Below are 24,869 nucleotides of genomic sequence, written 5' to 3' on the forward strand. Positions count from 1 at the left end.
CCTGCCCATATGCGCAGGTTGTACTATTGACTAGCTTGTCTGTTGAGCTGCACGCTCAGGGTCAGTATACATAGACCGGCCTTGCCGTTCTTGCGTTCCCTAGATGTGCTTATGAACATGTGTTGGCCCGCACCGCTGGCCACCTGTTTTTCACCTCTATGCTCTTCATAGAGTCATACGTGATTGTTAGGCTCGCACGGCGTGGACAAGGGGTTCCCGCAGCGTAAGCAAGCTTACGCAATACGAGAGAACCTCTCGTAAGAGAACGATACTCGGTTACTCACGTAACCTCGGTTCTCTCTAGAGAGGGAACGAGTATTGCGTTCCCTGCCGTGCTTGAAGCCTGTAGCTCGTGTCGCTTCATTCGACAGAAAACAGAGAATATAGCCTACGAGCCTTCCTTATATATGCTCTGACGCCGCCCATTCTGGCGGGCTGTGACGCGCTAGGGCGCGCGCGCCCTCATTGGGCGTGACGTCACGCCAGGCTCACTGGTAGGCTTAAGCAGTTGCCGCGCGGCAGCCAATGAGCGCGCAGTATGCCGCTCTAGCTCAGCTGCCCGCAGCTGCACTGCGTTGACAAAAAATGAAATTAAGGATAATTTTTGGCTTCAGTATCTCGAGAAAAGAAGACTTTCCCGCAGCGTAAGCAAGCTTACGCAATACTCGTTCCCTCTCTAGAGAGAACCGAGGTTACGTGAGTAACCGAGTATCGTTTTCAGCTAGAAAAAGACTTAATCACTGTACAGAAATCCAGACTGATTGGACAAGTCTAATGAAATTAGCCAGTCCACTGACAAGTGCGATAAGACTTCAGTTCAATTTTTGGAGGTGTGATAGGCATTACAAGTTGATTTTTGCTACAAGAGTATTTCAGTGAACCATGCTCTATTCCAAGTTTCATTATGCCATAGAAAATGAATAACTGTAATTATAGCTTATGTCTAAATGACGTTTGACAGAGAGGGAGAGGAACACAGCTATAAATATAAAACTCTGCCATTAGTACAGCCTCTAACACTCTACTTTGTCTTTGCCTGCCCTCTTTCATACCACCCTTTTTTTGGCTCATGTATATAGAAATACACAATAGCTATGTGTGCATGCACAAATTTTCACCAATCCAAATGAATCCAATCCCATTTCAGACTGTAAAAGTTATGAACCCTAAATGTTGCATTTTAGTTTACATTTATATTTACATATTCTGAACAAAAATTCAGCGTATGAACAGCATCCCAGTCACTATGTTCACAACTGAACAACGTCATCACTATAATGTCCCTATCCACATTATTCCCACAGTACGCCTCATGACGCTTTGCGCGAATTATGGGTGTAATTTCCGTTAAGCTGTAAACAATCAGTGAAAGGCTAGCTCTATGGACGCAATAATATATATTTTTAAACTGTGTACAATGACATTACATTATTCTACTCACTCTTCAACCATTGAACATTAAAAGGACATTTAAAAGTGTAAAAGCATCAACAAGGTACTTTCAACAGACCATGAATAACCCCAAAAGCACGAATCTTTCCACAGCAAAATCGGATCACTGTGGTAATCTGTATTATGTAACATAATACTTTGCCTTAGTAAAAAAAAATCTAATTATATATATATTCATTCTGACAGATAATAAATTGTATTTACCTGTGAACAAACCTGGAAAGAGATGTGAGGATTTGGGGAGAAAAAAAAGAGAGATTCTTTGTGCATTCCAGTGAATTATTAATGGCATATATCGTAAATTAAATCGGGAGAACAGACCACAGATGTGCAGTATATGTTGACCTTTTGCATACTATTTGCTAATGCAGTGACTGAAAAGAGCTCTTGCCACATACAGTGCTATGCATAAGTTTAGACACCCATACTAAAGTTGACTAAAAAGAGGAATAAAAAATCATCTTTGGAAATTGAACTTAATGCCTTAATTTAAAAAAATGGGGAAAAATCCAACGTTTAAGGACACCAATTTTCTTTGTGAATGAATAATGTATCGTAAATAAATAAATGTTCTTCCTTAAAATACAGGGTGCATAAGTTTGGACACCCCTATGTTAAATTCCCATTGAGGCAGGCAGATTTTTATTTTTAAAGGCCAGTTACTTCATGGATCCAGGATACTATGCATCCTGATAAAGTTCCCTTGGCCTTTGGAATTAAAATAGCCCCACATCATCACATAGCCTTCACCATACCTAGAGATTGGCATGGTATTATTTCAGTTAGCCTAATAGCTAGTTTGATTTGCATTGAGAGATGATCTTATGGAAAGTACTCCATGTCAATCTCTAGGTATGGTGAAGGCTATGTGATGATGTGCGGCTATTTTAATTAGAGGCCAACTTTATCAGGATGCATAGTATCCTGGATCCATGAAGTAACTGGTGTTTAAAAATAAAAATCTGCCTGCCTCTATGGGAATTTAACATAGGGGTGTCCAAACTTATGCACCCTGTATTTTAAGGAAGAACATTTATTTATTTACGATGCATTATTCATTCACAAAGAAAATTGGTGTCCTTAAAGGTTGGATTTTTCCTCATTTTTTAAATTAAGGCATTAAGTTCAATTTCCAAAAGATGATTTTTTATTCCTCTTTTTAGTCAACTTTAGCATGGATGTCTAAACTTATGCATAGCACATAACGTCACGTTAAAATACCAAGTGTTACGTTATTCTCATGTTATTATTAAATAAAACATGAAAAGAAAACTGATGGATATTTGTAGGGCAACCTTATGATTTGAAATTATTCGTTTCAGTCTTTTTGAATGCAAGTTCCCCAAAACGGAAGTGACACCCATAATTCAAAATGCAGTAAGCTCGTCAGGAATAAGGTGGATACCATGAGTATAATTATAATTTTTTCCTTGATGACACTTTAGCGGACATTTTTTTTTCAGCAAGGATGCCTTAAATTGATCAAAAGTGACAGTAAAGACATTTATAATTTTACATGAGATTTCTATTTCAAATAAATGCTGTTCTTTTGAACTTTCTACTTATAAAATTATCCTGAAAAAAAAAAATGTTCCACAGAAATTATACAGTAAGCAGTACAACTGTTTTCAACATTGATACTAATAAAAATGTTTCTTGAGCACCAAATCAGCATATTAGATATTTCACAAAATTACTGTTTTTACTGTATTTTTGATCCAATAAATGCAGCCTTTGTGAGCACAACAGACTTCTGTAAAAAACATTAAAAAGTATTACTGACCCCAAACTTTTAAACAGTAATGTAGCTGCATGTACAATGAGAGTTGTGATTAAATTATAGCTATACATTTGACTAAAAAGTAGAGTTGTCGATCATGTAGAATTTTTAACTGAATTATTCACACGGTATGCTGAAAAATGAATCAAATTAATCACAATTAATCATTCCGCTCTCATTGTGGACACGCAAAAACATGAATCGCTCCAATAGCCATAAATTCCATGTATGTAATTTTACATAGGGGTCATTGCAATGCTATTTTTTAAAATCATGGTATAATTAATCATCATAAATGATCACACTAACTGACAGTCCAACTAAAAAGGAGAAAAAGGAGACCCCTGAAAAATCAGGTCTCACAAGAAACAGACTCAAAGGCAAATGCCATGCAGCACAAAATCATTTTCATTATTAATGAAGAAGACTTAAGGGACACAGAAAAAGAGAAGGGAAGAATGAGAGAAAAATTCTTTTTTTCAAGGAAAGAGCCTCTTCCTCTCTCTCCAGAAATCAGTGTAGGGAAACTTCAATCATGCTACAAAAGTGAATAAATGTATGGCTGCAGCGAGCTGCCCTCAGGCCTACGCTCTCTCCCGTCTCAATAAGCTTTTAGGACCACAGTCGAGAGAGAACCGCATAACTGAGACAAGCTGAATTTTTGAGGATAGCAGCCAACTTTAATTTAGGAGAAACAAGCGTGCACATCCACACACACTCACAAACGTTCTGCCTTATCTGTCATCATTAGAGAGCTTTGATTTCTCTTTGAAAAGAACAGCAATATTTATGGTTTGGGGTAATATTATATTATAACATGGGATAAAGGCAGGATGGTGGAGAATGTGGGATGAATATGGATATCCTTAAATATCCAGCATTTTCCTTCCAACCAAACAAAAAGATTGAGCTTATACCCAGTAAACTTCATTGTCTGATTCCGAGCGAACGAGAGTGAGAGAAAATCATTCCAGAATTCATAAAAAAACGCACACCAAAAACGGGAAAAACACCCTAAAGCAAAACAAACAACAACAACAACAACTGAATAGCAGAATATTTTAATAGATGTCTCAACTGAATGGTAATGGTCCAAGTTATCTATTCAATGCAAAGACGCGGGCGTTTAGAAACACTGAATGGTTGTTTTATTATTTTTTTCAGATGTCTTTTCCCCTGGCGTCTTACACACCTCACTGACACATTGTGAATCTCAGGCCTGTGTCATACCACACACACACACACACACACACACACACACACACACACACACACACACACACGCATTTCTGTGCCCATATTAACCGGTTACTGTATTCACACTGCCTGCGTGACAGAAGCATATAGATTTGAGTAGAGATTCGCTGCAGACCCTATGTTAGCCATGTGTAGCGAGCTGAAAAAAGCGAGCTTTTACAATAAAGGCTTTCACAGAGCAAAATAAAAACTGTAGCCAACTACTCTTCGATTGTTTGAAAAAATGTATATAATCTGTTGGGCTTGATGCCAGTGCACACATAGTGACAGGTGCACAAACATTACTTTATGTTATAGGCTAACTGACTGATTCCAGATTATTTAAGGAGTTTACTACCACACTTTGGAGTTTGGGTTCTGAGCTATGCAGATTAAAGTGAGAGTAAAACAGTTTGTCACCATGTATTTGATGAAAAATAAATAAATAAATGATTTCTCAAAATATCGTCAGTCACACTTTATATAAGGTGTCTTTAAATACTATGTACTTGCATCAAAAAATAATTACAATGTACTTATGTCCATGTAGTTTTGCAAAACACTTGTGCAAGTATTGAGGTGGGATAGGTTAGGGACATGTTTAGTGGTATGGGTAGGATTAATTGTGGGTTAAGGGGTAAGGGAAGGGTCAACAGTGTAATTACATATGCAATTATATGCAGTTTTTTTTTAATATAAGAACAATGTAACAACATTTATGTACACAATAAGTGCATTGTATCAAATGATTAATGTAGGGTACAACGGGGCTAAAAGCACACCTTAAGAAAATGTGATTTTCACTATTCACATAGTGTATGATTGCAGAATATTTTATTGAACATTGATGGAGCAACAGATTTTGTGTGAAAATAAATCATAAAAGTGGTTTGTTTGTTTAAAAATGATATAAATGTATGAGGTGGCAAGTTGGGCCTTTTACCCCACAAATGGGGCACCAGCATGGGGCAACACAGTATTGATACAAATACTTTAGCTAAAGTAGTACGTCTTGAATAATGTAAAAAAATTAAGTTAATGCTTGTTCAAAACAATCACTTTAGAAAAGTTTGTACTATTTTCTGTTTATTTTGATAAAAAAAGGAATTGATTTTCGTTTAATAAATATACTGTCACTAAAATGTTCATTTGAAAAATAAAGCATCTTTTTTAACGTAAAGATCTGAAAGCACTAATCAGATCCTATAATAATTTAATAGCTTTATAGTAGTAACAATAAATATATTTTATTATATATGATTATCACATTTTTAAATATGATGGTTTCATTATAAATATGATGATTATCTCTAAAGAGGACACCCAGTATAATATATGATATTTACCATCTGAATCTAACCATGTCATGTCAACAAATGTAAAAGTCTGCCAGCTGTTTATTATCATCTTAATAATTGTGCCTTTATCCCTAACAGCAGGGGCGCCTTTTACACCAGCTTATTTTTACATATTCTTCCGTTATTGAAAAACTGTAGCTTTAATACCTTGAACAAAGCTGAAAATCATTAACAATACCTTTGTCTCAAAATATGTAAAATCATTTTTAGCAATTTACTTTTCTGAAACATAAAATATTAAATCAACTTTGCGCTGCTGCCTGCGATCATGTCAAAGATCAGCCAAATTTCCTTGTGTATCTTGAAAAGCAGATGTTTAGGAAAGTGCTGCAGCAAGTTCATGTGCCATCTAGTGGTTTAGAGGAGAAACCGATAAAATGTGCCTTTTACCCGGGTGCGCCTATAATTACAGTGGGACCATATCTTCTTTTGTGTTCCAAAGAAGAAATTAAGTCATACCGGTTTAGAAGACATGAGGATGAGAAAATTATGACTGAATTTTCATTTGTAGGTGAACTATGTATTTATGTAAATTAAATTTGATAGTTTATGAAACAGAATTAGTAATGTATTTTATAAAATATTTTTTTTATTTATTTATTTTTTCATAAATTTAATTCATTATATATTTACATACCTCCTGAGTATTACATCAATGTCACCGTGGCATGTACTTGACCAACTAATAATAAAAAAAAAAATCTGTTGTTTCTAATCATAGGCATACAATTGACCCTTCGCTAAGCCCCGAACAGGTGAAAATATGAGAGAGCAAGACTGCAGTTTGCATTCGAGGGCTATATCCACGACATAATATGCAAAGATTAGAGAATAATTTCATCAAAATTTAAGCTAAAGCCTATAACGTTAGGTCCCAGCGCAAGCAGTAGCCGCCTGATCATTCAAATGGGAAACACACAAATTGAGGAACAGCTTTGTGCATGCACAGCAGCGTAAGTGAAATTTGAAAATATTCTAATATTTATAAATCAAACAGCTTATCCATAAGTATTGTGGAATAAACACAAGACATTAGCCTGACCACTTTGCAATGATAACATTTTCCCGCTTATATTTGTAGCGCGCCAGGCTACTGCTCACACGTCGTGGGTCACATAAGTGACTAACTTACTGTTATGAACTGATTAAGTTTGCATACTGTACCAACCTTTTCCTTGGAGATCTCCGGCAAGCCCCCTGATGTTCCCTCCTTTTACTAACTACCTTTTACTTTTACTAGGCACCGGGAGAGTCGCGATCGGATTGGGGTAACGTTACTAGTTTGGCTGTCGATTAACAAAATGCTGAAATATATTTTTAAGTAACGTTAAATTATGTCTGTGAGCCTCCGTCTTGCCTTTAATCACACTGCTTAATCCACGAGCTATAACTTTAACAATAACTTCAATCTAACAATAACTTTATTCTAGAGCTGCTATAAAGCCAAAACACTTTACTTTAATTTCCTATTATCAATGTAAAGCTGCTTTGGAACAATCTACATTGTTAAAAGCGCTATATAAATGAAGATGACGCCCGGCATTTCTCCCCTTGGGTTTTAGGTTTCGGGAAGGGAACAAAATCCACCACCCCGTCCAAACTTTTACGATACCGGGTATCAGATTTGCACAATCCATACGCACAACGCTTCGGCATGTTTCCCTCGCTCGAAAGCTTGCCAGACCTCCCGCGCCTAGTTACAGTTGCTAAGCCACGATTGGCCTGTGGTGGTTTTCGGGCGTGGCTTAGCGAAGGGTCAATTGTATCAATACTAACATTATATATTATGTAAATAATTGAAAAAAATAATAATAAACAAAAGTGTATTTTTACACCCATTTTATCAAGTAGTAGTAGTAGCAGACTGATCAGTGTTAGTGAACATTGAGATTTTGTGCAGCTTCCAGTACACTTCCAGTGCTGACGGACGAGACGTTGTGGCACAACACATCGCAACACTTCATCGCTAGCTACTAGTGTAGACACGGTGTTACACGCCATGACAGATAAAAAAGGAAAAGAGAAGGCTTGGGAAGCAAGAGCTGACGAACACATGTAAAAAGATGCTCATTTACTCTTACCAGCGTGAACGCACACACACACACACACACACACACACACACACACACACACACACACACACACACACACACACACACACACACACACACACACACACACACACACACACACACACACAGATTGAATCGAGTGGTTACTTTTGAGTGTCATATTGCTGAGTGCGTTTTTGCGATGCTGTCTTTCTTTCTGTTGGCCAAGAGCCTCAAAGGAGAAAGGGTCATATATGAGGTTAGAGGTGAGGTCATTCAGAATGACAAAATGTCACAGAACTGCCTTCCATGAGCCCTGGTGCCCTTGCTATAAAAAAAATAAAATAAAAAAAACAACCCTGTAAGCATATGTGTGTGTATAAAAGAGAGTGCAAAAGAGTCCTGAAACCATGGGCAGCTTCGGGCGAACTTTCATAGATTGTTGGTGTGTGTGAATATGAGATTAGATCACCAAGAGGGTGACGTGTTTGTGACGGTGTGTGTGTGTGTAACCTGCATGCAAACATATGGCTGTCGGACATCTTGTTTTGAGAGAGACCATATGCTGGTTTTGGGCATGAGCCTTTTTTTCTGCAGCACAGCACTCATACACACACACACACGCACAGGATTTCAATTCTTCTGTATCTAGGGAACCAACATCTATCCCTCCTCCAGAGGGAGCAAGCTACTCTTATCTTAGCAGGTCAGGGATGCACGGGCTCAATATATCCCGAACATTCACCTTATATTGATCTGGCAACCCAGCATCATCCTTTTCTTCACCTTTCCCAATAGAACACTCAAAGGCTCCAGAACACAGACGAGGAATCCTTACAAAGACGTGTCATGGTAACCGTAGGTTCGGCTGATATACAGTAGATGCTACTGTCAAAAAAAAAAAAAAAAAGATAAAATGGCAAAGCCTCAGATAGTTTCTTACACTGTTTCAAGGAGATCCCATTTTGGTTTACAACAAACTAGTCTTTGGGACTAACTTTCTGCACTGTCATTTTGTAAGCGGCAAAACTGGATCTGTTTGCTTAGGTTAATGGACATGTATATCTACATTGGTTGTTATGGTAATGATGCAAGCGTCAACACAATGCCAAGACACTTTCTCATGCAACAACTGAGAGTAGCTGTCACTGACAGGTTGTCAGTATGGAAAAAAGACATACAACTGGAAGTTTTTCCTCTGCTTATGTATACAATGACATCTCGCTGCAGTGCTGAACTCGCAATGTGGATGAGAGAATCTCAGCAACAGACATTTTACACATTCATGCATACTGTGTGCAAAAATGCTGACTTGTTTGTTCATTCTCTACATGGCATGTATCACATAGTTCATTATGTGATGAAGGGATGATTAATAATGAGTGTATTTGAACATAACTCCAGACAATATTGTGCACATTATAAGCGGCATGTTCTGAAAGGCAAGAAGGGCTACTTAAAATCCACTCAGACTCATTAAAAAAAATCATAAGGGTGTGGTTTAGTGGTAAACAATTTTTTTTTTCAGACAGCTGTGATGTTTCATTCTTGAAGAATTCAGCATTTTTGCACAAATCGGTTTAATGAATGATTCAATGAATCACTCATAAAGTCATTGACTGCACCCTAAATTGCATACTTCCCTACTATAGTAGGCAAAAAACAGCATGTGAAATGAGAGCAGTGTGTCCAGAATTCACAGTAGTCATAAAACAGTAGTCGTAAAGTACTCTGATGACTTATGCATTCAATTGACACTTTACTACCCCATGAGGCCACAGGAGAGGATTTGTGAATGGCAGTTAAGCTACTGTACGTATCTGATGCTGGTAAGTCACATGACAATGACAACATGACAGATGTAGTACATCCAAATTATTTAAAATGTTTTAAATATGTTGGTTAAATGAATTATTCAATTAATCACAGTCACATGTTTCATTTCTTAATTAATCAGTGGTTTTGATAAATAGTTTGAATTAATTAATTAATAACTCGTAAATACACTTGTCGCCACCTACCGTTTTAACTATGTAACCTATAGAAAGAGTCACTGAAAAATCCCACTACTAACACAGATACATAAAGTATGTCTGGAACAAACACAAACAAGCAGAGTGATACAAAAATACCAGTGATGTTGAACGGTATAGGCTATGTAATCTACTTGATTTGATGATTAGAAAATATAATATAACAGTTATTAAAAGAGATTATGTGTTAGAAACGCATTGTTTTGTTAGAGCAGGCTCTTGGCCTTACAAACAGCACAAGAATAAAAGCAATAACTAAAATAATGTTCTCACTAAATCCACATCGAGCGCTGAGTGAAGAAGCGAATAACAAGCTATTCTCTCATTAACTTATTCCTTGCTTTATGCTGTTGTTGTTTAGAGGAACATATTACAGCAGTCGGCTTCCCATCCCGCCTATAAGAGTGCAGTCATGCAGATAAGTTTTGACCTTTTTGAAAGATTCTTCCCCTCAATAGGACACGTTCAGCTTTCAGAACTGCAATATGATTGTTTTGTTTGCTTCACAGTTGTGTGATGTCTCTGTTGTTATCCTTTTCTTGCTGTTGTTCTTACTCTCTCTCTCTTTCCCCCTCACTCTCTCTGCCGCTGTAGCATCATTTCATGCTCCAAATTCCAAATTTACCATCATTATCTGAGAAAATGGAAAGACAAAAAAGCAGCATTGCTTTCATTTAGCATTTTCTCTCTCCACACTGAACATGAAAACAGAACTGAGTTCTGTATTTGATCTGCGTGATGATTAGCTCCTGAAGACACAAACTTCAGGAGATAAGTCAAATCTGCCATCATTTCACATACTGTTCACATAGTAAAATGGCGTGCTGTATTAAACAGAGTTAATACAAGTTAAATCGAATAATGCCTTGGGCAAGTATCTCTCAAGTTAGACTGCCTGTGTTTCTTTTTCTATCTTGTTAGAGGCTGAAACGAGATAAGATAAACGAGAAAATAAATAAATAAAATACTTCCAAAAGAAATCATAAGACGTCTTTTTTAGTGTGTAAGATTAGAGTAAAAACTTAAAGGAGTGACAATTTAACTAAAATGTACCAGTGATTATCTTAAATGCCTGATTATTGTTTTTCAATAAATAATGTGCTCGATCTCACGTATCCTTCTCATAGGGGTACATTAGTAATGATTCAATGTGCAGCATTGCTTACAATTCAACTTATCTTCCTTATTCTCTCTTTCTCAGGCCTCTGGGGAAGGGATGGAGCTACTGGAAGGTTTTGTGAGAGAGGAAATAGATTTGTGTCAGTATGTTATTGTTCTGGGTCAAACCCCACATTGGTCTAAATCAGTGGTTCTCAACTGGTTATTGCTTCAAGACCCAGATTCTACATCGGGAATCAAGCGTGACCCAACACAGTAACAAAAAAAGTTTATTGTACAAAGCGCCATAGGAATTAAAAATGTATAAAATATAATTAGGAACTGAATGGGGCCAACATATTAACAATTACTCAAATAAAACAAGGGTAAAATAAGGGTAATCATTTTTATTAAATAATAAACAAACGTATACATGTAATTTACCAGCTTAACCCATGGAACACAAAATAGGCAAAATAATATATTAGCATTAGACATGTCACTAAGTAAAAAATAAAACAAAAAAATAAATTGCACCAACATACCATAAAATTTGATTGAAAAAGCATTCTGTCTTGCCTCATAAGTTTATGCACCCATTTATTACTTTTGTATCCTAATGATGCATGATAATATGACTAGATCAATTTTAATACTAGCATTTAACAAATATTCCCTCCTGTTTGCGACTTTTGCGACTGACTTTTTTTTTTTCAACTGGTTGGGAGACAAATCCCTAATTTAAAATATAGTCTAATGGCAGAATAGTCTATCTATCAATTAGCACAAGATTCTAAAGTTTGGACGCCCACCTGAATTCACAGGATTTGGAAACCAGTGACTCTTCAAAGGAAAACAACACAGAGCAGCCCAAAGAACCCTTATATGCTCCATATCTCTTCTGTTTTGTCTTCTCCTTTCTTCTCCTCCCCAAAAAAGTGTGCACAGAATCAAGGGCTTTCAACATTTAAGGTGAAATATAGGAAGTGTGTATGCTGTGTGTGTGTGTGTGCTGCCGAACTTGTTTGATTCATTATTAAACACAATCCATTTTTACCTCTGCTACTGATAGTGGGCAAAGCTCCCAGCTTTAATTCCCTTGCATTGCAGATTAGAAGCTGAATAACAATAGAAAAGAGTGAGACAAGAAAGTTGAGTGCACAATGCCATTATTACTTTTCATTTTTTTTCCCCCTCCACTTCACTTCCACTATGTATCTCTCTGACAAGAAGTACGGTGCTAATGTTTGAGGTTGAAAGACGGGGAACATACTATCATCCATTTTCAGCTCAGCACGATGTATGATGCTTTCTGACTCTCCCTAGCAGAACATCGATGACAGGTCATTGTTATGATTCCCTTGGCTTTGGGGTCTTATAAGGTAACGTAGTAGGGTAGGAATGAAACAGGAATGGTTGAAAAAAATTCAACTACCTCCTTTCTGGATTTGCTGATTACAAAGTGATTTTAGGGAGAAAATAAATTAGATTGATTCAAAAAGCCACAGAGGCTCTAACAAGCAAATGTGCACAAGTCTCATACACTCTATTTGCAACATTGCATCCGACCAAGTACAACTTGTACCACACTTCCTCTGCAAGTTGCAAAACAAGAAACAACCATAAATAAAAGCTTTGTGTCTGACTGCTATCCCCGCTCTAGAAACCTTAAGGAAAGAGCTTTGATTTTAAATGGAAATTAATGCCATTTTCCTCTTGAGGGAACCCCTAAAGTCAAATACAGTCGCTCACTCTACTGATAAAGGCCAGAACGAGCATAAATATGCATTTCATAAGATCTTAAAGGCGACATAACATTAAAAGCCTAGACAGTTTGAGCAACACTGGTAGTTTAAGACTAAAAAACAGTCTGATGAGGGTTAAATTACATAACTATTGATAATAATAAATGTTTCTTGAGCACCACATTAGCATATTCAAATGATTTCTGAAGGATCATGTGACACTGAAGACTGGAGTAATGATGCTGAGCACCTTTCCATCACAGGAATGTGATGTGTGGGGGAAAAGAATTGTGTATTTTAAATGTAATATTTAATTGTGTGTATTTAGGATACATAACATTCATGAAATTAGTTTTAGCAAAACAAACATGTTGGCCATGTTTACAATGTTTAACTTGTAATTTCACTCATTGTCATTTTTTACAGAATGTTATCAAATAAAAAATGTGATTTAAAACGCGATGGAAATGAGAATTCTCCTATGGTGCATGGGCGTCCCATGTTGAACATTGAAAGTTTGAAAAATGAGGCTTGTGGGAGTTAAAAAAGTGTGTTTTAAGAAAGTCCACAGAGCCAAAGGTGCTGATAGCTAAAGAAGATAAACTGGTTTTAGGAGGCAAAAAAGGACAGAGAAGAGCCACAAACAATACTGAAGGACATGTCAGTGTTAGTGTGGTGTAAGTGTGTAAAACATACAGACACAATATACTCACAATTGTGTGTGTGTTTCGTGTGTCAGAGAGCTCTGAAGGCCAGTGTGTGGATATGACCGCTGTGCTGCTAATTAACAAGGACAATACTTCTACTTGCCACACACTGTGAGATCTCTCCGAGGTACACATCTTTACACACACACACACACACACACACACACACACACACACACACACACACACACACACACACACACACACACACACACACACACACACACACACACTGCGGGAACTCGCCCACACTGAGATCCAGCACAGAGGAGCAAAGTGTCCCCTGATAGCACTGCTAGCACTCTCTCACACACAAGCACACGCTACACACCCTGACTTCAAAGGGTAACAATCACACCTGTGAAGCCTGGGATATTCATTTTAGCCTCTGAAATGGCTGATAACTTAATATAAGTGTATATCTGAAATAACAAGTCTAGCTTTTTTGGGGGCTAAATACTAAAGTATTTTAGATGACTGTTAGCTTCGAAGCTATCAATATGCTAATGTAAACCCACATGTTTTTTTGCTAGAAAACAGCCAAAATGTTAAGATAGATAGATATTCTGCTCAGTGGTATATACATATTTTTGACAATAAAATGTTCTTCTGAATAAGTCCAACTAGTGATAGCAAGTAAAAATTATTCATTTGTGGTATACCATTAAATAAAGGCTACTGGCTATTTAAAAATGAAAAGTTTGATATTTTATGATAAAATACTCTATCTCAGCTGTAGAGGGGGAAAAAACAGGTTATTTCTCCAGAAAGTGAAAAGTGCCAAATTAGTGCTCAACTAGCTTTAAAGAGCACAGTTTCTTTTGATTTAAAACATTGCATTTGTCAAACCACTTCATGAGTTCTTTAAGGTACAGATTTCAGTTTGTGATCTCACTGCTTTACAAATTGTAAATTGACAGGACACAAAAGAATAAAGGCATTTGTTTCAACACTCTTCGGCTGAAAGCAGTACTATTTTCAGCTCAAAGCGAATTTGTTCTCTGACATTTAGGAATGAGCAAGACTTTGGCACACCAACGCTGACCTGAGTTCAGAACGTAGAGGTGTTCGGTGACTGATGTTTGTGGGGCTTTTCGTTACAAGTGTCTGCCCACGTCCTCTGTGCTCTAGAATAACAAGTGCCCACGGGTATCAGTGGCACACTCATGCCAGTTCAAGCCATGCCAGGGCAGAGCGGCCTAACTGGGGCAGAAACACATTCGCCCTGTGGCTTAACAGAAACCCTATCCAAAGAAAACACACCCACACACGAAATCCTATACCCTTATCCAAAAGCACCAAGGGTGTAAGAAATAAACTGGTTGTGAGTGAGTGAGTGTGTGTTTGTGTCCAAGACTTCATTTTCAATTCAGCTGTACACCTGTGCTAAGCACCACTACCAAAGAGTCTGTGTGAGCCACTATAACAGGGCAGCTCAGTAATAGTCTCCCCTCTGACCCACATGGGGCTAGAACAACATAACACAGGAGGAGAGACAAACAACAGCTAATCCTCTGCGCACACAACAGCACTGCAATGGAGCCCATTAATAAGAGAGGATTAGCCAATGCTAACGCTAACGAGCGTCTTCGCCACAGGAGCACATTTCCTCTTTATCAGATATCTGCTTATCCCTGCCTGTCCCTCACTCCCTTCTCAACCTGTCTGTCTGTCAAGCATAGCGCTGTAAGGTTTGCAGAGACTGAAAACAATTAAGGGCATATGGCGAGCAGCGGGAGACAGGACAGAAGTGAAAGAAAACAAATTGAGATGAACTCTGACAAGTGAAGAAAACAGTGGCAACTCTTACAAAAAACTAAGTGTGACCTGTGGGGAGAACATGAAATAAATATTTTTCTATTTCTGGAGCTTTGGTGTGCCAAGTTTCTCTTCCTATTAGTAACTCATACAAAAACACCATACAACAAACATGTTGACTATATCTCACAATTGTACCTTTCTATATCACAATGTGATTTCTTTTTCTTCTAGTAATCAGAACTTTATACTGGATATTGTGCTTTTAGTCAATATCTCCCAACTGTGAAATTTTTTCTCTGGTAATTGAGACTGTGACTTTAAATCTCACAATGTGACTATTTTTCTAATAATTGCAACTTTATCTTTATATCGCACATTGTGACTTGATATCTCAGAGTTGTGACTTTGTTTCTCATAATTTTGACTTACATCGAACAATGTGATATTTTCTCGTAATTCATACTTTATAGTACATCCCGCATTTGCGATTTAAACCTTCCTTACATTGTAACGGAAGTAGTGGCAGACAATTTCTTCCATATTGTGACGTACATCCGAGTGAAACAAATCATCAAGGGAGTGGACTTAGTTTTATCTATTAGAAGGGGTTGAAGACCGATCTGAATGCGAGCTTGCAGTTGATTGTACAAAAGGGGCGGGATTTAAACAGACAAAATCATTGGAGGAGTATGGCATACGTCACCAGAGAAGTCATTTTCCCAAAGATCGGGTCTAAATAAATTTACTCTAAATAAATAAATAAATATATAAAAGGAAACATTTCCATGGATGTATTGTTCATAATAAGATGCATTTAGAAAATAGAAAAGGTGATTTTCATTTTTATACCTACTTTCATTTCATAATTATTATTATTATTATTGTTACTTTTATTTTGAGGCAGGAACTAATTTCCATAAAAAGATGACAGAATATGTGAAGTGAGTCAATCTAAATCTGAACATTTGAATAATGCACAGTCAAAATGGAATGGATTAACAAACAAACTGCCAATCTTTTCCCTGTGTGAAGATGGTGGAATAAGTCAAATCTGCATATGCAAAAGAAAGGGATAGTCTGTGGAGTGTGAGAGATGGAAGGTAATTTGGAAAACAGTGAGGAAGGAGGTGGAGAGAGTGGATTATGCTGTGAGCTGGCGCTGTCAGGCTTGGCTAGGCTGGCACAGAAGCGCAGCACTGTAATAAGCACCCTCTGTTTGCCCAGCACTAGCCCAGCATTGTGCCAGTTCGAGTGGACGGGCCAAAACCGACCCACAAAACACTAAAGACCTCGCTAATGGGATTTTCTTTACAGTCAGGCATGTCCTTAGCCAGCCTGAGCAGGGCACTGGGATATAGTCGTGTGAGGACCCTGGGGGGTATACAGATCTGAGAATAGCGTGGCTGTGTCCGTATATTTGAAACTAGAACACATCTGTGCTAGAGGTGTTGGAAACGCGCTGAGCATGTGAGTTTGCCTGTACTGATTGATAGTGTGGTAACAGGTAAATGCCCTGTTTAGCCAAACACTGCCTCACACCATCTGTCTGAGAGCATTCACAGCCGGTTCATGTAGGCAGTGCCCTTAAGACAAACAGACAAATGTAGACGCACATATACACACATGCCGCAAAGACTTAATGTTCACTCAAGCCTTATTCAGACAAAATGATTGTGTGTGTAAGTCGGGAGGCCTTTTGCCACAGGGCAGCACCTAGCATGTCAAACAGCATTTTAGAGGCAAGAGTCAACGTTGTTTATTTGCTTATACAGTGCAGGGTGACTGAAGGAAAAAAACGATATTGCTTTGATATCATTTGTACTCACAATTGTGATTTAAGTAAACTTAAACCTGGAAAGGATTTTTATGTTTTTATGGATTTTTATGGGGCTAGAAAAATGCCAAAATATCGTGTATTTGTAAAACTTATTTTTTATGTATATTTTAGAAATAGAATTGTATATGAATTCTAGACATGGCATTTAACAAAATTGCTAAATTAAATTGCTTTGCATTTTTAAACAGATGTAACTGATTAATTTACTTTTTAAAACAGCATTATGCTGAAGCTGCAAATTTTATCTGAATATTTAGTTAATTTCACCTCAACAAAAGAATCTACAAAATCTATAAAATGCCACAAAAAAAATTCTAAACTTTAATATACAGTACAGCATAAAAAACAAATAAACTTGTCAAATCACATCTAGAATTCAAATGTAAAAACTTTAAATTCAAAACCATGGAATGATGCAAAAACAATGTTTTTACGTCACATTTAGATATTTGCACAAAAAAAAAAATACTTTCCATGTGAGACCAATCGTATTCCTTTAAAAAGAAAAAAAGTGAGAAGCTCAGATCTTCTCTAGAGGAGCTGTAGCTCTGGTGGACAATGATGTATATCATTAATTAGTCCTGCAAGTTATGGTTTAATTAAATTCAGTTGGATTTTAAATACCTTCAGTTGCTAGCTGACATCACAGCTATCTCTCACAGCCCACTCGTACACACATGCATGATGTGTTTGTGCAAGGTGTGAGTGGAAATACAAAAAGCATGTCTTTCATCTTGTCATCAAGCTCTGCCTGAATTAGAATGTGAAAATAGAGTCGCAGTTTCCTGGGATGTGTTTTGTGATTACTGCTACTACACCCTCTCAAGCAAAACACACGCACACACACACGCACGCACGCACGCACGCACGCACACGCACGCACACGCACACGCACACACACACACCTGTACCCTCACCCTGCACTCTTTTAATGATCCATTCAATATTGATTTGGACCTTAAATACCACTCAGAAATAGGGATAGCAGTAACAATAGCTCTGTTGATTTCTTCCTGCTGAACAAAAATGTCACATTCTGTCGTCTCTCTCCTTGACCACCTTTTGGGTACTGATATGCAAATATGCAAACAAGAGTGTTGTTCTTTTCGCTCTCTGAGAAAGGAAAAAAAAATGTTGTTGATCGCTGCTTTATGATTCAACAGAGACTGTGAAGAAAAATAAAAATAAAAATACATAAGCACTGTCTATTTCAAAAACACATTTACAGTTCACCTAAATAACAATTCAAATGTGTTTTTGCATTATGCATTTTTGTCTTTCATCAGCTCTTGTCTTCTTTTGCAGTTGTCATATTCGACATTCTCACTTTCTTGTGACTTATAAAAGACTTATAAAAAACACCATCAAGATTACTGGTTACTATGTGTAGAGTTTTTTTGTTTTGTTTTGTTTTTTGTCACTTTTGATCAATTTAATGCATCCTTATCCAAATGTATTAATGTATTATATAAAATATCAAACCAAATACATTTCTTTTAGAAAAAGATTACACAGACCTAAAGTAAAACTTTTTTTACTTTCTGATTTCATACTGTACCTACAAAATTTGTTTGGCAAATTGTTTATAAAACTATATATATATAACTATATATATGACGTACCTAGGAGTATTATGCCAATACCATGATGCATGACTACGGTGATCATTCAGTACCATAATATATATTAAAATAGAATGGTATCAGCATCTAATGTCATCACATTATGTTTTGTTTGTTCTGTTTAAAAAAAAAGTTTTTATGTCAATCCAAAAACAGCTGGTCTCATGCATTTAAACTGCTCATCTATTAGTAAAACTACAGACACAGCAAGTGGATGTTGATAAGTCCATTTATTGTACTAAAAATGGCTGAATACAAAGTACATTCACAAGAACAGCACTTTCTGCTAGACTGTCTGCAGAGCCGACAGAATCTCTATCACTGGCTTAATGTAAGTAAATGACTCATGACATTAATCTAACCTTCCTATCTACTGCTTTTGTAATCACCGTCTCAGACATACAGAGAAGTACAATTCCATACTGTATGTGTTCATAAAATAACTTTTCACATTACGGACGTACTGTCAGGTGTACCATATATTCATATATATTTGATAAATATCATTCAAAGCTAGTTACATATTTACATATTCCCAATGTAGAGAGGGAGGAACGTCAATGACTACAATATTCACATCAGTATGTGTTCTCAGTTCAAAGGCAAACGTGTATTTGGCGTCTGTGTTACATTGTGGCACAGTCATTGGAATGAGGCAAAGTGGTCATTGCCTTCATAGCGCGCGCAAGAGAGAGAGAGAGAGAGAGAGAGAGAGAGAGAGAGAGAGAGAGAGAGAGAGAGAGAGAGAGAGAGAGAGAGAGAGAGAGAGAGAGAGAGAGAGAGAGAGAGAGAGAGAGAGAGAGAGAGAGAGAGAGAGAGAGAGAGAGAGAGAGAGAGAGAGAGAGAGAGAGAGAGAGAGAGAGACTGGAATGAAGTTTATGTTACAGTCAAACAATCTAATTAACAAACGTGACTGGCTGATACTCTATGGCACTGAGCTCCATTTGGTTTAGAGTAGCCAAAACAGAGATAATGTTCTCACCTAAGCATAATCTTTGCTCTTGCTTCTTTTCCCTTAGGGTCTTTCAGAGGGGAGACGAGAATGAGAAAGGGAAAAATATAAACTGAAATGTGAAGTCTTCATTCGATTCGGCTGCAAAGCAGTCTTTCCTCTTTCTCATAAACCATTCCCCATTTTTATGTAGCAAAATGAGAAAGACTGAGTTATGGGAGGAAAATAGCATTGCCATATTTGATAAGAGGTCAGAGTGCATTAGAGAAGCTATTAAGTCCTCTTAGGTGGTTTTTCAATGAATGTGAATGCTCTGGCTGTGGTAGAGAAAAGGAGACAGAGAGTGAGGAGAGTAAGAAGGAGTTAGAAGGACAGAGGAAAGACATACCTACCAAACCTGCAATCAATGATAGTAAGACTCCAGTGGGTTTCAAAGAGGACAGGAGAAGAGAGGAAGGGGGTAAGTCCATATAAAAGAGTTCATAGCAAAGGGAAGAAATGCACAGCAGAGGAGAGGCAAAAATGGAGATATCACAAATCCATTAGTCCAAATTTCTTGCAGGGTCCTTAGACGAAAGATATCCGCTCCCAAAAAGCTACGGAGGAAAAAAAACGTCATGGTTGGGGTGACAAACATCAGCGGACAGATGCCCGTTTTCAGTCAGCTTTTCCTTTCCGACTTTGTCCATTTGGTTTTCTCATTGTTTATGTGTGAAAAAGGTAGTTATATATATATTTCAGAGATGAAGAGATAGGTGAAATGGCAATCTGTGACAAGAGGCAAGCTCTGTCTTACTCCCGCAGAGCAAAAAGAAAAACCTTTTGGAAAAAGAAGAATGTTTAAGGCAGTCTTTTTTGGCCGGCCCCCTTCTCTTGGTCAACGCCCGTTACTGCACCTACAAGAGGATAGATACGACTTACTACTCACGTACTGGAACGCAATACATTCCATGCAAAATATTTCTATTAAAAATAAATAAATATATATTAATAGTGCAATTAAAACATATATTTGGACGAATATGTGTAAACAACATTAGGTGGTGAGAAGAGCAAGGGGGCAAGACCAAAAACCTGCTCTATCCATTCAAAATTTGGGATTAGAGCTCCTTTACTGTTATCAATTATTACATTTACTTTGCTGTAATGAACAGTTTTACATTGTAACTGTATATTAATGCCATTTATTTCACACAGAGAATGTACAGAACTTTTTTGAGGGTAAGTTGTCTTTGCAAAGTTCATTCAGAGACTGATTTGAACAAACTTGCCCCCCTATAGTCCACACTTGTATGACAGCACTGCCCAGATGGCCATGCTCTCGGTTGTTTTTTTCTCTCTGTGCTGTTGACCATAACAAAATATAGAAACCTAGCATTATTATTGCCAGGAAATACAAAATGAAAAAGTCACAAGTCCCCAAAAAGTTTCCATACAATCCCTGTTACTCATCGCTAAGAAACAATGTTGAGATAGACTCGTTACACAAAATAGAGCAACAGTGACTACGCTATTTTTCCACAACAGTTCCTGCTGGCCCACACTGCTTTTTACAGCAAATGACTGATCCAGAGGTCTCTCCCAATGTTAGGACACAGACTCCTTTCGCAGTAGGCACAGCTTGCCTACCGGGTGCAGATCAGCAGGAGAAATGCAACTGACATTTCATCTCATCAGTAGGCAATGAGGCACTGCACAGTAACAGTTTCAGCCACTGCTTCACTGTACCCTGCTGACACAAACACCAGCTGCTGCAATCTGTCCAGAGACCAGTGCGCGCCTTACGGATCCTGCATGTCACTAATGCAGACACAGACTTTTTATCACTGCATTAAAGGTGACGCGTTGGCTTTGTATTCAGGACTGCCTGCTGCTGACCCATCGTTTCTGATGCGCAGGTGTAAGGTGCGGACATTATGTAATGCAAAGTTTGAGATTTATTTAGGATGATTTAAACTTAAATGTACGCAGGGCTCAACAATAAGGATGGCACACATATTATATACATTTCACATACATAAAATTATATTATATAAATATATATTACTCTAAAATAATAATACAAAAATCTGAGAAGCTAACAAAATCTTGTTGAGCCCTGCTTTTACTTTTTTTTTTTGAAGGTGGACAGGAAGGGAATGCAAGGATAAAAGACGAAGGACATAACAGGCTGTATAAAAGAAATTATACAGTGAACATGACCATAATTTTATGATTGGATACAAGATGTTTTTTTTTTTTTTTTTTTTTTTTTTTTTTTTAATGAGTGCACATGCACATATATACACAACGTCATTGGTTTATGGCTTCAGGTGCACCCAACAGGGCTTTTAGTGGCCTTGCTCAAGCTGTTTTCTCAGATCTAATCACTGAGACAAGAGCCCTTCCCTAATCCTGGTCCTCACCTCTGCAACCTCGACATCTGTCGAAGTGTGTGTATGCAGGCAGGCCCGTGAGTGTGTCGGGTAGCATCTGGGCCTAATGAGGCTCACAGCCTGCCACTGCACCCGTTTAGCACCTTCCCATGAGCACCTGCGTCAGAGGTTACCTCCTGACGTGATGTACCATTGTTGTTCTTGCAACGGGATCCCTTCCGCCCCTCTCAACCCAATGATTTTCAATGAGGTTTGACTCTATAGATGGATGACCACAGAGTTATCTCAGTGCACAAGGTTTATACTCTAGTCATCAAAGATGTTACAACAATAAGTATGTTTTAAAAAAGGCAGACGAATACAAAATAAAGTGTTAAAATAAGTGAGAGGGAAAAAAAGACGAAGAGGGAAAAATAGGTACAGTACCATTAAAGTTTGGGTTGATGACATTTTTGTAAAAATGACCATAAAATGATGGTCTTCATTGTCACATGATCCATCAGATATATAATAACTGTGTATATATATATATATATATATATATATATATATATATATATATATATATATATATATATATATATATATATACATATATATATATATATATATATATATATATATATATATAATATAAATGCAAGGTCAACTTCTGATAGTAAATTATCTAACAAACATAAAACATGTTTGAATTATGCTCTAAAACATACAAACTGTTCACACCACTTACATCAATGATGGACTGATTAACTTTTTTAATATATAGTTTTAACCATATATTAATTGCAGTTCTTAGTAAAGTCACCGGCCAATTGCATGCCGTTTTATTTACTTTATTCCAATTTTTCCAATGTGCTTTTTAAGCCATTCCCCAAAAACAACAACAAAAGGATGACTTTGTCCAATTGGACAACATTCCCATCTATTATCTATTATTGGATGCACTGTGGTAAAATAAATAAAAGTTAACTAACCATCTGCTTACAGTGATCCCTGTACACCCCAGCCAGCTGGCTTAATAAATTACAAATCCTAATAAAAACATGTTCTGGTAAAATAAAATAAAAAACAAACAACAATAAAATTTGCAACTCTTCAAAAGCCCCAAATCAAGGAAAATTAGAGGCCTCCAACCTTGTTCTGATATTATTCACAGTGACGACACATGGGGATAATCAACAGGCACTTGTTCAAAACCTTTAACAGGAAATGGAGTAAAAAGCGTGTTACGCCAAAGGCAGATGGCCGCAGTAAGTGGGAGTGTGACTGTTGTCAGCCTGAGCGAGATGCATTTTTCTGTTGTTAGCACTTTAAATAATTGTGCTGAGGCTAGTGATTATTTGCATAAACACCACTTAAACATAACTCAAGAGCTCTAATCCCACACCAAACAGCGTGAAAGAGAGAGATATGGAATACATTGAGACTGAGAGGGAAGGAGAGATTGCAGAGTGATTTGCTTATTTTCAGGCATTTAAATAAGCATGCTGGAAAATAAAGCAAATAAAATAAAAATAAAATATTTTTATTTACTTTTTTGCATCCAATTTTGGGCAGCATAGCTAGCAAACCAATAAGTCTGCCCGAACGCATTCGAGTAAAACAACTAAGCTGTCTGTCAAAAATGGCAATAATGACAATTTTGGATACGGGGTCAACTTTCATTCTCCCTCCTGCTATCTGCCTTTCAGAAGGAGGATAAATGGTGCACCGGCGTCTGCCTGGCAAATGTGATCATACTTGCACTGACGCCTCATTGTTTGTTGATGTCTTTATTTATCTCTTCCTCCATTCGTCTACTTTCTTAGGGCCATTATTCATGTTGTCTAACAATCATAACTGAGCCGTTCATCAGATGGCTGAAAATAAAACCGTCTCTGTCTAAATAGGTGCGAACAAAGTGTTGGCCTCACAAAATCTCCATATCCTCCATTTCGTATCAACAGCTGAATGACTAACTGTGATTTATTGCTGCGGAAGTGTCAGCAACAGATTTTATGAGACGACGATGAACTGACTTGTGGTCTATAGACAATCTACTGTCTGAGAAATGTTTGCTCTGACAGAAGTGCGACTATTTGTTTGCTTTATGACTGGAGCAGCTACAGGATTTGCTTTAGTGGCCTTGCGATACTTCAGACAGTCAGCAGTCACTTGGCTCGGCAAAAAGTTCAGAAACTCCGAACTTCATTTAGAAGCTACGAGACATTCAAGGTCCTTCTTTTGTCCAGGCGGCAAATTCTTTTCTGTACTGTGAAACATACGGCTCTGTGAGAGACATGTTATGGGCAGTGCGGGGGAGGTTTGAGGGTCGACCGCATAAGTAACATTTGTTATTAATTCCACGCAGTGAGACGACACAGCATGGATGCACGTTAGACATGTGCGTGTGCCATTGGCCCAGCATGCTACATTGAAGCATAGTGAGGGTACCTGGTTCCAGTGGGAGACAGTATGTGGGTGTCTGGGTTTGCCTTCCAAAACCCATTGAGGGTGCCTAGGAAAGGGGATGCACCCTTGGCATCACACAGGGTACAGCAGCTGTCGTGATGACCTATCCGTAACACCGTGTCCTAACCAGACGCGACATGACACTGCGACATGCGATAAAAGCTCTTCTGTGTTAAGAGTGTTCGACAACGATACGCGACAAGTATGTGCAATGCCACAGCTGGAACAACAACATGCAAAGTATGACATAATATCAGTTAGTGATTGTGTGCTTTCTTTATTGTTAAAAGAATTTAATGTGTTTAAATACATTTTGCTTGACCTTGATCATAGCCTCTGAAAGCGACAATGGATAATTCACCTCAGATCTGGAAAATAAAGGCAACAAGAACTTTCAAACTGTGAATTCAA

The 24,869-nt window shown here is 37.6% G+C and overlaps 1 protein-coding gene across 2 annotated transcripts in view; it reads right to left on the reverse strand.

Moving 5' to 3' along the window:
* pcdh1b (protocadherin 1b) overlaps positions 1–24,869 on the reverse strand; it is a 171,059-nt gene that overhangs the window by 16,096 nt on the left and 130,094 nt on the right. The window contains exon 5 of one of the 2 annotated variants that reach the window (XM_081382243.1): positions 20,195–20,528. The exons of the other annotated variant lie outside the window; for it this stretch is intronic. Within the exon in view, the coding sequence (XP_081238369.1) occupies positions 20,473–20,528 (56 nt within the window). The 3' untranslated portion in view covers positions 20,195–20,472. Of the gene's footprint in view, positions 1–20,194; positions 20,529–24,869 lie in introns of those variants that run through there. 2 annotated transcript variants of the gene reach the window in all.

This window comes from Scardinius erythrophthalmus (genome assembly GCF_964197995.2).
Source record: "Scardinius erythrophthalmus genome assembly, chromosome: 13".
NCBI lineage: Eukaryota > Metazoa > Chordata > Actinopteri > Cypriniformes > Leuciscidae > Scardinius > Scardinius erythrophthalmus.